At 43.1% G+C, this 12,223-nt stretch overlaps 1 protein-coding gene across 4 annotated transcripts in view; it reads right to left on the minus strand.

The window, feature by feature from the left end:
* DVL1 (dishevelled segment polarity protein 1) overlaps positions 1–12,223 on the minus strand; it is a 104,216-nt gene that overhangs the window by 62,165 nt on the left and 29,828 nt on the right. For all 4 annotated transcript variants that reach the window (XM_075113956.1, XM_075113955.1, XM_075113957.1 and 1 more), the window contains exon 2: positions 3,196–3,265. In XM_075113956.1, the coding sequence (XP_074970057.1) occupies positions 3,196–3,265 (70 nt within the window). The remainder of the gene's footprint in view (positions 1–3,195; positions 3,266–12,223) is intronic.

The following is a 12,223-nucleotide window of genomic DNA, read 5'->3' on the forward strand; positions in this document are numbered from 1 at the left end:
TTCATAGCTCAAGCGCATCCTGAAAGTAGCATATTCAGCAGCACTGAGCCCTTCAGCCATCTCCAGCCCCCCAAAGGAAAAAGGACCTCCTACCACACCAGTGGCCATTAGCACATACGTTCAGCCGTGACCTGGAGAAGCTAACACCATCATACGTTCAGTTCCCATGCAAGAATGGACATAAGCCAACAACCTCATTAAGACAGAACCTTGCCCTGTCTCCCAGTGCACTCAAGGTGGACCATCAGGTCTCAAAGACCACAGTTGCCTGTTTGGTTAAACATTAATTTTATCCTCTAATGCCAGTGATTTTATTCTAGAGAATGAATACTTCTTTTGAGAACCAATTTACTCCTCCATGCAGCACAACACGTGGGGATCTTCCCTTCTTTGAGAAGGCAAGTAGGCAGATCTGTTGTGGTCACTTGTTTCCCTTGAGCACCTGCCCAGCAGCGCAGGCTTGTATCAGCGTAACTTTGTTTTGAAACACTCATAGATCTTCAAACCAAGGCACCTAGTTGCCTAACACCCACTGCTGGGTGGAAATACATGGCTACGTTCTAGGAATGGCTCTGAAAGTCACACTGGTGACTAGTCAGCTATTGCTGCTGAGTCAAAAGGTTGGAGCACAAAGGCCAAAAACAAGGTGTGGAGGTCCTACAAAAGCAAGTAGCTTTTCCTTCTGAATGCATTTCCCAGTGACAAAACAGCTAACTTTTCAGAAAGTACAGACTGAAGGGAGAACATTCTCCCCATTTTTAAGACCTCAATTTAATACAAAATCTAATAAGTGCTTAATATTCTGTACACATTTGGGTGTGTAGGAGGACTAAGGGCAAGGTCATGCATTAGAAAGCTATGTGCCTTGCTTGCCTAATACTAAAAAACTGTTGGGACTACACAGTTGCCACAGTCTGAGTGCCTTAAAATTGAAAGCAATCAACAGAGCAGAAAGACACAATGATATTGTACGATACAGCTGTGCTCAATCCATCTGCCAGCCCTCGCCCTCACATGAGCAACATTTTCAGCTGCTTAGAACCCAGCAAGGCTGTATTTGATGAACCACAAGGCATTATTACTCAAGAACAATCTCCCAATCAAACTGATGTTTAAAAGGTACATTGCACTTCCCTTACGCAACAGCAGAATGTGCACATACACTCTACTGTGGGCAACAGCATTCAATCAATACTGTGTTTGATTTTATAGTGAAAGCACATGGAATCCTGTCTACAAGAAGCCAGGCTTAGAAACTTTAAGCTACCCAGCACAATTATATGCAAGGCCCAGACAGATTTCCTTATCCTGTATAACTTCAGTGACTGGGATACTGAAATATTTTAGGGGTATTGGTTATAAATGTGTGAGCAAAATCTTCAACTCCTAAAATCAGCACAGGACTGGAGAAATACATGGAGACATGGCAGTTCATTCCAGCTGAGAATCCCAAGTAGCCCAGTTGCCCCAACTGTGCAGCTGGAAAAAAACTCTTGTACACCTACTTTACTACTACTACTTTCTTGCTTACCTTCAGCCTACCAGAAATAGGAAGACTGCAAACACATAGCCAAACATACATCAATGCTGAAAGGCTGTCCAACGTCTCTAGTTACTTCAGCAGAGTTCTCATACCATGACACTACAATTTCTAACCCGCCTTGCATCACTTGTTGAAGCCAAGCCCTTAACAAAAAATCATTTCACACTTGAGTCAGACTTGAGTTTTGAGGAAAACAGATCATTCTTCTTCTCCTCTCGTGTTCATGATACCCAAGACTGTAAGGTCAGCTTGAAAGAGGGTATTAAAATCACAGACTATGTCCCAGATGCCTTTTTTGGTGCTAAAATCTAAAACACTAGTGCCCGCTTTTCTGCCTGAAGGTGCACAACGACTTTAATCAACCTTGACAGTAGTAAAGCTCCTATTCCCAGGTGGAGAAATAAGTTCATGTAATGGCCAAAACACCAAACGTATCCGTGTGTTTATCTGTGCCCCAAATGTAATCTGGAGGTGGGAATTACTGTATTTCACACAGCAACCCTGGGGAGCAACACTTTCACTGCATCTCCATTAAGTAGATCATAACATGGCTAAAGAACCAGGCATGTGGAAAGCGACCAGCTATTACAGTAACAGCACAGATTGTATGCTGCCATTCAGCACTCAGCTCCGCATGGCGTGCAGGTCAACTGTACATTAAATGGGAAGCAGCCCAAAGGGCTGTGTAACACTTAGGAGATAGTAATTAATAACTACAGTTAGGTGACAAACAAATAACACAGCATATTGAAGAAATTAACACATTAAAAACAGACAACAGAAAGAATAATGAAGATGTGATCTGCTGAGCAGCACAGTAGCTGGGATGAACAGCTGGATCAGCGGCTTCCTCTATCACAGTTGGGCAATTACTTACAGCCCAAATTCCTCTTCCCTGCTTATCCTTCCAAGACTACTAATTTTTGTGTCTTTTTACTAAATGCATGCACAATGTTTAGCTTAGGGACTTAAACCTTCCAGGCATTACCACAATACTGATACACTGAAATTAAAATAACAGAACCAAAATCCTCTGGAATATCACATTGAGCTGTTTTTTAATAAGTTGTTTTGTGTATTTAGTGACAGTATTAAAACTCAGTGCCTTGGCAGAACTCTATTAACTGTGTAACACAGCCAAACGTGTGCTCCCACTCTCCTACCGACAGCAAGCTGGCTGGTACATTTAACTTCATGTTGTGGAAAAATTTTTCAAATTTTTTTTTAAACAAGGGTTAGAGCTTGGTTGGTTTCAACAAAAGGTAAGCAAGTAAACGTTTTTAGAAGTCCAGCCTTATTTTGTGAGGTTTTCCAGCATTATTTCAGAGCCCTCCATCAGATTCAGTAATACTTAGAGGAGGTGAGGAAGCAAGACAACAGTGGGAAAGATGCCGCAACATGTTACTAACATTAAAGGTTTCGTGTCTAAACCACCTTTTCAGCCCTGCACAACTTTGTAGACTTCACTCTAATTTTTAAAATAGATTACTTAATAACAGGATGTTACAGATGTAATGAAAAACTACTCCATTGCTTCCATGTAATTTGAGATTCAAGACATTTCTAAAAATCAGGATCCATGCACCAACTACCCTGCTACTGTGCCCACTGCATCAAACAACATATGCATAGAGACACATGAGCCAACATACCCAGGACACCACTCTTCCATTGAAGCAAGGTAGCTTTGCATTGTCATCTGAGATCTCCTCCTTTACCACCCTGGAAAAAAAAAGTAGGAAGAAAATCAAGAGTTTGAAATTACATTAGATCAGAAGGCACAGTGCTTTTCTTAAATGGTCCAGGAAAAATACAAATGCTGGTGTCTTCTATGTTTAAAGAATATGTGACTATAGAACAAAGGAAGCAAGTAAACATAAAGGGTAGAACAGTACCTTTCCAGACAATCATCGCAAATTGGTAGGCCCAAAAGTAATTACAAGCATTTTTCCCACTTTGGAGTCTTCCATCTCACCACAACTTTTAAAGATCTAATTGTGATTTAAAAAATCCTACCGTGCTGTGCAGCCTCTGCGTCAGAGATCACAGATCACAAGTTAAGGCCATTCTACTGGCAAAGAAAGGGCTATTACTTCAATTTCCTAGGCTGGAATTGGAGCCAAACACAGCACCTTCCCCCCCAGGCACATCAAGCCTCGTATTGAACCCTCATCTCCTGTACATCAGACAAGAACCTCAACCTTCTTCATCAGTTCAAACACACTTCCCACTCTTGCTAGCCACCCGCACCCGCCCCTCACTCCCTATACGTCTCTCCTTTCCCTCCAAGATGGTTTCAAAATGGTTAGCAAGCCTGAGGCCTGGCGCCCGGCCGGGGAAGAGCTGACATGGTCAAACACAGAGGTGCAGCCGTGGCTTTGAGCTCCCTCCCCTAGTGCATCCCTGTTTAAGCAGGTGCAATGCCCATAGAGCATTCAGCTAGGAGCCATTCTGAAGGCTTCTTGATAAAAAAGCTTAATCCAGAACTCAAACCCTTATAACTAAGGAGAATAAAATCAGCAGTTTGTTTTACTAGCATAAGGGTTTTCGTAAGGTTTTCAATTCTGAAGACACCTACTGTGACTCAGTATCTCAGAATCAGCATTTGTTTCGATAGGGTAAGACTGGTCATAGTCAAATATAAATTACAAGTACTGAGAAAACAGAAATGCTCCCCTTTCATTAGACTTAATTCCAAGCTTCTAATTCAGCAGCAGCTGAAGTTACTTCAGATGTTTCTGTCGTTCTAAGTAGCACAGTAACCAAGATGGCCCCCGTTTAACAACTTCATTAAATTTGCCAGTCATAAGCACTTATATATATTTATAGCTACAAAAAAGATATTCGTAATTCTTCAAAAAATTCAGTGCTCACTCGTCCTCTCAGAAAGTAAAGTAATCACATTTTAAGTCAATAAGATCTCTATCAGTCTGCTGGAGGCAAAGAGGGCCTCCATTTGTCCTGTAATCCTGGACTAAGTAGCCTGCGCAGCTGAAGGCACCCTAGAAGGCCTCTCTAAATCCCATCCAGGACCTGGAATCAATGGCACTGTTGACTACACCAGGATCGCTTCCTTTGGAATCATCCAGATAAAAAGAGCAGGTTCAAAACACACCAGTGGTTCAGTGCTACTGAGAGTAATTAGTTACTGCCTCGAAGCACTCTTTGCAACAATCCCCCAGTGAGCCAGCTTCTCACTCTACAAACCAATTACAAATGTCATCTTTCAGCAGGGCACTTTTAACCATATTTTTAGGACTGCTGCTTTAAACTGGAGAGTTCCAATTTAAAGCAGCAAAGATTGAGATTAAGAAAACCGTGCATTTGCATCAGCTTCCTTAACAAACCTCCCTCATTTACAAGGCCATGATCTCTCAGAAAGTGTTTTTTGTCTTTAAAGAACAAACAGACATTGCTGGTGGCTTCTGAAGAGACCATCAAATGAGAAATTTTGAAAGAATCACCATTTCAGAAAACAGCCTGGTTGGTGCTTCAGTTTTCAACCTGTGCTTTATTACTTACTTTAAAATCAGAATCATTGAACTCTGCTAATTCTGAAATCCTGACTACAGGATTTGGTAAAACAGCTGGGCTTCATCGTTACAGTTCAGTAGTTTCAGTGTAAGATGACACGGTTCTGAATCGGTGCTACGATGGATTCTCTCTTGGTGATGATCCACAAGACAGGACAGAAATGGTCCATGTTACCTATTACAACACTTTGGTCAGGTTATCTCTAGTAAGGGGACACAGATAAAACGCAGGGCAGTTAGCTCCCCCTTTGGTTTCTCTGATTAAGGGTAAGAACAACGTCACTCTTCAAAACAGGAGCCCACAGAGTCACCATTACACAGGACTCCCTTCTCATACCCTCACTCCCACAACAGGACACGAACCACTTCTGCCTAGAAATGAGACGCAAAGGACAAGCTTCCTTTCAAGCCTTTTCTTCTTGAATCTGCAAACTGGAGCAAGCTCTAAACCCAGCGTCTGGCAGAAGCAAGGCAGCCCCAGGCAGGGCAGCGTAGAGAATTCCACACAATACCACATACCCTGTACAGCAATTATGGAAACCTGGAACCATGCACAAACATCCCTTCAGATGCTACTGCTGCCGTCATTGTAGCAAGATTCTTGTGGATTCTTCTAATCCTACAAGCAAGGGCTCAAGCAGGGCTGAAATGCAAGCATGCAAATGCAGGACTTGTCAAATTCCTGTTTCAGGCAGCCTCGTGTACAGAAATACTCCCACACCACACAGCAAGCTCACAGGACACTGCAGTCCATTTTAGTCTCTTACTTCACCAGAGAAGTAGTCCAGGGCAGAGTTCACCTGAACTCACCTAACCCATTTTTCAGAGTTGCAGGAGCAGCATCAATGTTCACAAGTCCATGGCTTCCTCTAAATGCAGAGCTCCCCTCTTCCATTTCTGCCTAGATCCAAGCTAAGGCTGTACGACAGCGGAGACCAACAGAGTACTCCTGCGAAGTCCGGGGAGTCACTTGTCCAAGAAAGGGTTTGTTTCATGATTCTGAGGAGCTAGAGGTATTCACAAAGGTCGCTGCCTAGGTCAGGGAGAATTAACCTGGGCTTGGGTTTGGGGGTTTTTTTAATATACAGCACGAAGGAACCGAGCTAACTAATGGGAAGTCACTGAACTGCAAAAACACCAAGTTTGCTCCTAAATATAAGGCTTTACTACTACATGTTGATGTGAATACTCAAGTCATTAGTTTTGTTACCTAAGGGCTCCAACCAAAATTGGGAACCTTTTGAACAAGGCACTGTACAAACACAGAGGAAACCTCTTCAGAATGGGCACTGCCTAAATCTGGGTAGAGACGAGATACAGTGGTATCTTTATACCAGGTCAAACGGCAGATTTGTAGCAGAAATAGATTTCTGGCCTCAAGTCCCTACACAGTGGAACAGGGACAATTTGGATTTGACAATCTCTAAGCTTTAAAAAAGCCAACCCAAAGCCTGGTCAAACTCAATAAGAATTTGTGGTTCCACGCCACATTTTTCTTTATTTATGTTTTTGTCTTTCTTGTTGCTGTGTTAAAAAAACCACAATAGCCACAAAGCAACTGACTGTGCATGACACAGTGTCATATTATGAGGGGGAAAAAACTGGTTAGGAAGGAGAAGAGCAGAGAGGAGAGCAAATGGACAAACAGTTTCTTTCCATCTAACTTTTCGAAAATTATGAATAAATAACACCACCACTAATACCTCCATTTTTTAAAGAAGGAAAGAACATTCTCTTCTTTCTCCATATTTATTTGCATTGTTAATGGCTAGCAGTACAGTATTAGGCAGACTTCACTCCTGTCCTATTACTGGAAAGAAAAACATTTTGAAATATTTAAGTCCTTATGCATCTGTCCTCCCTTCACCCTTTGGCAACAGGGAACAGATCATATGATTTAATTATTTTTTTAGTCATTTATACATAGACTCTAAAGAGATAATTAAGAGTAAACTCCATTGAAATTAACAGATACTCAGTGCTTTAAAAAAAACCTTTGACAACTCAATGAAGCTCTCAGACCTGTAATTCTGGCACTGCAAAATCTGTGTGCAGGCAGAGGATTTCAATATTTGCATGGTTCTCCAGCCCCAATGGACTGACTCTAGTTCAGACATTACTTCTGTGTTTCACAGAGTCCTGGAGAGAACACTCCCTCAGCAAAGATCCAATTGCAGGATCAGCAAATAAACATGCTGCAATAATTTTATCTTGGCAGCTGCATGTTTTAAATGACGGTATCTCCACCTCCCGCCCCCCCATGGAAATGCCACTTACTGCATCCCAGAAATCATCCACAGAAGTTCTGCACCACGTTCTAAGATTTAGGCGAAAGTCAAACACTAAAAAAACCTACTGATTGTGAGGTTCTCTCCACAGAAAAGGCTTGGGGGGTCTTTCTAAATTGGCACGTACAGTGGCAGTCAGGATATCCCTGCAATACTGCACAGACTGGTTCGGTTGTCCTCGTGATGGAAACGAGCACACTGAAGTCACCACTTACAAAACAACGCACTCTATCACAGCATTAGCCTTCTGCTGCAGCTAAAGGGAACAACTTCCAGATCTGTTGCAACTTGAACTACTAAATATAGCCTTGAGCTATGAGGCAAGAGAATGACAGACTGTAATTCCCAGCTTGCTTTGGGTAGCAATCAACAGTGCCAAGAACATCAAAGACAGCAGCAGCCACTAATTTCAAATATCACTGTTTTACAAATCACTATTTGTAGTAAAGAGGCAGTTCCTTTCAATTCTCAGGAAGGGGAAGCAATGGAGAGAAAGCAAGAAAGAAATATGAATGGTTGCAGCCATATGCTTCAGTCTGAGGACAACTCTGTATTCAAGAAGGCGTCTCTACAAGAACTTAGAAGCAAGGGCAGACGGATACCCATGCCGTTGTCCGCTTTTGGCACACCCAGGGTCCATTAGGAACTAATATACACTGCAGCTTAAGACCAGGGGGGATAAGGCCGTAAGTAATGGGTTCACAACCGAGAACCAACCCATGCTAGCATGGCTAGGAAGAGGAGGTTATGCATTTGGTCTGCCAGAGACATCCTACTGAGGTGAAGAAAAGTCTGTTGGTATTGGATGTGGTCCACTGTGGAGGTGGACCTCCACACCAGTGCCCTCAAACACAATCGCTGGCAGACTTACTGTTTCATAGTAAGAACAAAGACCATCTCATATGAAGAAACACATCCCCTGCTCTCACAGAGTTAAAGCTTCCCTCCAGAAGAGGGGATATTTGTTTCCTAGGCCACATCCTGCCTCCTGGCAACACTGTGCCTCTGTAGTAGCTGGCAAGGTTGGAATGCATGCAGTCTCTACTACGGCACACACAATCTTCCGCTTAACCCAGGTTATGAGCCACTCCGGGTCAGAGAAAAGAGAGCAAATAAACACCTATCCACAAAGCCGCTCACAAAGCTACCACTCAGCAAACACCAAATGGCAACAGAACAAACCAGTCCTCTCCAGGTGACTTGGGTCACAACACCTCCCAGCAGCACGTCTGCCCCATACTGCCCTGCTGTGCTCCAGCTCTACACGATTCTGCTTTGCTCAGGGGAGGGAGGGGAGGCTCTGCCAGCACACCAACAATTTAGCTAGAGATTTTCTTCATTTCCTTCAATGTTGTAACATCGTCCTCTTCACCGCACTCCAGAGAAACCTTGCTGCGCAAGATATTAGATCCTTTAGCTCGCCCTTCAAATGCACTACCAAGTAAAAGGAAGGTAAAAGAAGAGCAGAGGGGAACAACTCACCCAAGGTCACACCGTACATCAGTGACGGATCACGAAAAAGGCCCCACACCCTTGAACACCCCCAAGCACCTGCTCTACATTGTCAGCAAGCTCCCCACTATCAGATCTCACATCGATACAGCCTTCACTTAGAAAGAGTATGTGCAAAAAAGGGTGTGGATGTGTGGGGAAGGGGAGGAGGGAATAATTCTCAGAAGCTCACATCCTCTGCTTTATTTGACTTAGAGGAGATTTAAGAAGTAATTATTAAATGAAACAATCACTTCTGGTAACAGCCCCTCCTTCCTCTCACTTCCTGGAATTGTGGCTGGATCCTCTGACTCTGCTACCACCCTACTCTGCACAAATAGGTATTTCTGCATTTACCAAACCAGCCTTGTTCACTCTCTCATACCTCACCTGTTTCTATGGTAGGTTTATGCTCCTGGTTACCCTCCCAGCATCCTGACTTCTTGTTTTCCTCCAAAGACGATTTTAGCCCGAAGACCAAGGATTGTTTAGGCTTACCCTCGCTCTCATCCCTCTGCCAAGCTGTCTGCTGCCTCGGAATATATGCTGACTCCATACTAAGAATACCAAGTGAACCCCACAAACCTCTAATGGCTCTCTGATTCATAAGCATTTAGGCAATTGGATATTAAACACTGGGTTTGATAGTGTTGCGTACACTTGCATTTTGATTGCATCATGCGTGCCTGTGAGAGACTTAATCCCCAGAATTAGCTAGGTGATTTTTTCTTTCTACTCAGAAAAATGAGGCTAGCAAGGAAATTCTCCTTTGCTTGATTGCAGGCCCAGTCCTCCGAGGCCACATACATGGGAGATGCAGCGCTGAGACAGCAGTGTGGTCGTCCCTGCAGATTCATTCTAGGTTAACATATACCATGCCACAAAGTGCACATCCTAATATACTTTAGCACCATCTTGTCGCTGTGATCGTAACCAAGTCTTTCCTTAACTCTTTCTTATTGTCCTTTAGTGATGGGAGAAGGGGGACAGAACCTTCATTCATTACTTTTAATAACTAGCTTGGACATCCTTAAAGAGAAGGCGAAGTAATTAAGCCATTTGTTCTATACCTATCTTAAACAACTCCCATCACCACAAAGGCAGGTAAGAGATTATTCAGAGGTTAGTTTTGATTCATAGAATCATCTACGTTGGACGATAAATCCAGCGGTCATCGAAGTCCAACCTCCTGCGGGTTTAGGTTGCTCAGGGCCATGTCCAGTCAAGTTCTGAGTATCCCTAAGAATGGAGGTTCCACAAGCTCTTTGGGCACCTTCAGTCTACTTACGAAGCAGCAGTTCTCCAAAAAAGCTGTTTAAATTAGTAAAACCATAAGTAATCGTAAATCCACATCTGCAATGAGTTACTACTACGGGAAGCTATTCGTAAGATTGTACTAACTGCTTTGGCAGATTCTAAGATCACTCAAAAGCAACTGTTGCTTTGGAAGCTCCCAACCTCTAATGCGGTTTGATAGGTATTTGCACGTTGGACTAGCAGTCAGAACTACGGCAATAGTAGTACACTCCACTGATGCTAGCTAGTTGCTTCACAGAAACTCTCTGACCCGTAAAAATATATTTTTAAAGCTCTTCAAGATGAAGCCCTTTCTCTACCAGACTTGTCAAGCTACCCCCTGCACCTCACCAGGCAATATCGGGCCAAACTTCCATGCAGAATATAAACATCTTTGAAGATCAGACTGTTTACTACAATACAAAAGCAAATGACAGAGGACAGCCATTTTTAGGAAAACCTAAGTAAAATAAATAAAGACCTGCAGTTCCTTTAAGGACAGTTTAAACTGCAGAATGCACACAGCAAACCCAGCAGCAAACAGCTGACACGAACAGCAAGAAAAAAAACCCTCTCCCTTCTGATCACATGACAAATTGCAACTACTCCACTGGAATCCAAGGCTGCAGCTCTAAAAATAGTCTTTCTGAAGCTGATTAACATTTCAGTTTGAATCTTTAATGCAGAATTAAAATTTTAGGGTTTTTGTAGCTGAGGCCACAACACAGAGAGCCTTTAGCCACCCCTTCCGACTCAGAGATGTGAATGAAAATCAAGCCACCCACTGAATTTACAGGTGAGCTTGGCTAGGGTATAATGTTTATTCTGGAAATAAGAAAGAGGGAAGAAGAGAAATCTTTCTGCTGGGCAGATAAACACCATAATGCAGCGCAGCCTAAAAGGGCTCTGCTCAACACAAAGGATCTGCAGCCTTCTGCGATGCGTGGAAGCCTTAGATCTTGCGTGCACCCCACTGAGCTACGAGCAGGAAGCGGTGTTGCAGCCTTCTGAGGCAGAGCTTCGGCGCTCCTCTACGGAAGGCTCATGCCAATCACTCCTCAAAATACCACAGAGCCAGAGTGGAACCAGGGTTCTCCTTTTTAGGTTGTTACTCAGAAACAACACTGGCAATGCTTTGCCTTTCCATATATGCACTTTTGCATGCCAACTCCCACATAAACCTGTCAAAAATGAATATGAGCATGCTACCACAATTATATTATAAATGACACACCCAACTGTGGAATAAAACCCTCTCGAAAAAAAAAAAGATCCCTAGCTTCGATGCATGCAATAGCTCTCCTAACAAAACAGCTGAGCAGTAGTAGCTCTGCATGATCTGCAGAGGCTCAGCTTACACAAGTTCAACGTCCCTTCTGCATGAAGCCGTTTATTGATGTCAGCTCTTGTGACAGCACTCCCCAGCCTGCCCCTCCACCACACACACTAGCTCCTTCTTACAGGTTATATAGAAGTTGTAGCACGAAACTGCGGGCAGTGGGTGTTTGGGAAGTCACTCTTCCTGCATAGGTGACAAACGCATTAAGAAAAGCTTTCTTATTCTTCATTTATGTAATTAGCTGTTACTGTCTGTCTCACATTATTCTTAACACTTTAAAAAAAAAATCTAAACACCCAGCCTCAGTGATTCTGTCTGCAATTAACAGTTAATGCATTCATGTTAATACACCAGTTTTCCTCTGCCACATCTGATCTTCACCACCACACTACACACTTTTGCCCACAGAACTGCCTCTTCACTATTCTCTCTGCTCCACCTTTACTCCTGGAGGCACATCCAACAGTTTGTCATGCCAGCCTTCTAGAACAGTAGGGATGATTTATCATCTTTCAGGAGAACTGCAGGATACTGAAAAAGTTTTGGCTCTTAGGTCCTATATGAGATACTGATCTAAGCTTAAGCACATGAAGAAGTCAGAACTACTGTATCCCCCAGGACAGCATCGGTCCGAATCTGCCCTTCATTTCAGACACAAAGCTGCACTTTTTATAGCAATGAGTTGGGACTCAAGAACAACTATTTAGGATCCACTCTGGCATCAACCCACTGT

The sequence above is a fragment of the Phalacrocorax aristotelis genome, chromosome 19, assembly GCF_949628215.1.
Source record: "Phalacrocorax aristotelis chromosome 19, bGulAri2.1, whole genome shotgun sequence".
Lineage (NCBI taxonomy): Eukaryota > Metazoa > Chordata > Aves > Suliformes > Phalacrocoracidae > Phalacrocorax > Phalacrocorax aristotelis.